The 1312-nt window shown below is 74.8% G+C and overlaps 1 protein-coding gene across 1 annotated transcript in view; it reads right to left on the bottom strand.

The window, feature by feature from the left end:
* Positions 1-1296, bottom strand: part of LOC112965918 (CLOCK-interacting pacemaker-like) — a 9506-nt gene extending 8210 nt beyond the window's left edge. The window contains exons 1-3 of the mRNA XM_026065433.1: positions 1188-1296; positions 693-841; positions 9-610 (exon numbers count right to left, since the gene is read on the bottom strand). Coding sequence (XP_025921218.1) covers positions 9-610; positions 693-841; positions 1188-1266 — 830 coding nt within the window. The 5' untranslated portion in view covers positions 1267-1296. The remainder of the gene's footprint in view (positions 1-8; positions 611-692; positions 842-1187) is intronic.
* Positions 1297-1312: the final 16 nt, after the last annotated feature.

Here is a 1312-nt window from a genome sequence, read left to right on the forward strand (position 1 = left end):
CCCAGTACGCGGCGGTGAGGGCGACGGCGCGCTGCAGGCGAGCCCAGGCGCGGGCGTCGTTGGTGCGGGCGGCCTCGGCGAGGAGGCGCGCGTGCTCCCGCAGCTCCGCCAGCTCCCGCTGCGTGCTGCCGTTCTGCCGCAGCAGCTCCTTGGTGCGCAGCGTGATGCCCAGCAGCCCCGAGCGCCGCAGGATCTCCACCGTGTTGCGGAAGCGCCGCTGCTTCCCGGCGCTCTTGCCCGACGGCCGGAGGTGCTCCGTCTCCGCCTCCTCCTCGGCGCCCGGCGCCGATCCGCCGCCGCTTCCCGACGGCGCCGGGATCGCCGCCTCACCGGCGGCCGCTTCCCAAGCCTCGGCCACGCGGAAGCGTTTGGCGGCGGCACCTCGGGCGTCCCGGGGCCGGCCGGGATGCGGCACGATCCTGGGATAGGCGCTGAGGCCGGAGCCGGAGGTGTCCTTGCCGTGTTTTTTAGGGCCGGGCAGCAGAGGTCGGAGCGCGGCGGCGGGCAGCGGCTGCGGCAGCAAGAGGAGCCGGGCTCGGCTCCGCGCCGGCTCCGGCGGCGGGCGGCCGCTCCAAGCCACCAGGCGAGCGTCCGAGGAGGCTCCCAGCGGCTGCGGGCGACACGGGAGCAGGGGGGTGAGCGCCCCGCCGGAGCCGCCGGGAAAGCGGGAGCGGGCGCGTGCCGCTCGTTACCTGCTTGAGGAGGAGGTTTTTGACGATGTAGACGGGGGCGAGGCTGGCGAAGGGGCGGCCGGGCCGCGGGCGCTGCGCCGGGAGCCGGCGCCCGGGAAGCTCCTCCGTGTCCGTCTGCTCCAGCGCGCTCAGGTAGTCGGAGCTGGTGTCTGCGCGGGAAGGACGGGAGTGAGCCAGCCCGGTGCCGCCGGGAATCGCCTCCCGCCGTGTGCTGCTTCCCCCCCCCCCCTCCGATCTGCAAAAACGAGGCTCCGGAGGGGGTGGGAAAAGCATCGGCATAACCCGCTCCATGGGGGAACGGGATGGGTCGGGCCCTCTGGGAGCTGCTCCGGCATCCCGGCACGGCATTGGGGGTGAGCGGCCACGACCGGACCCCCATTCCCGACCCGAGCGGCTGGAGCCGGAAGGGGGATCCGGAGCATCTCCGGCTCCTCGGCCACCTCTCCGGCAGCTCCCAGAGTGACGTAGGATTCCCCCCCCCCAATCCGGTGGTACCTGAGAAGCCGGAGTCCTTCTCGGACTCGCTGCCAGCGGGACGCGGGCTCCTCCGGGCGCTCTCGCCGCCGGCTCCCATCTTTTCCGGGGGGGCCTTGCGGGCCGGGGGGGCTGGGCCGGGGGGG

The sequence above is a fragment of the Apteryx rowi genome, unplaced genomic scaffold, assembly GCF_003343035.1.
Source record: "Apteryx rowi isolate R43461 unplaced genomic scaffold, aptRow1 scaffold_2276, whole genome shotgun sequence".
In the NCBI taxonomy this organism is placed as follows: Eukaryota; Metazoa; Chordata; class Aves; order Apterygiformes; family Apterygidae; genus Apteryx; species Apteryx rowi.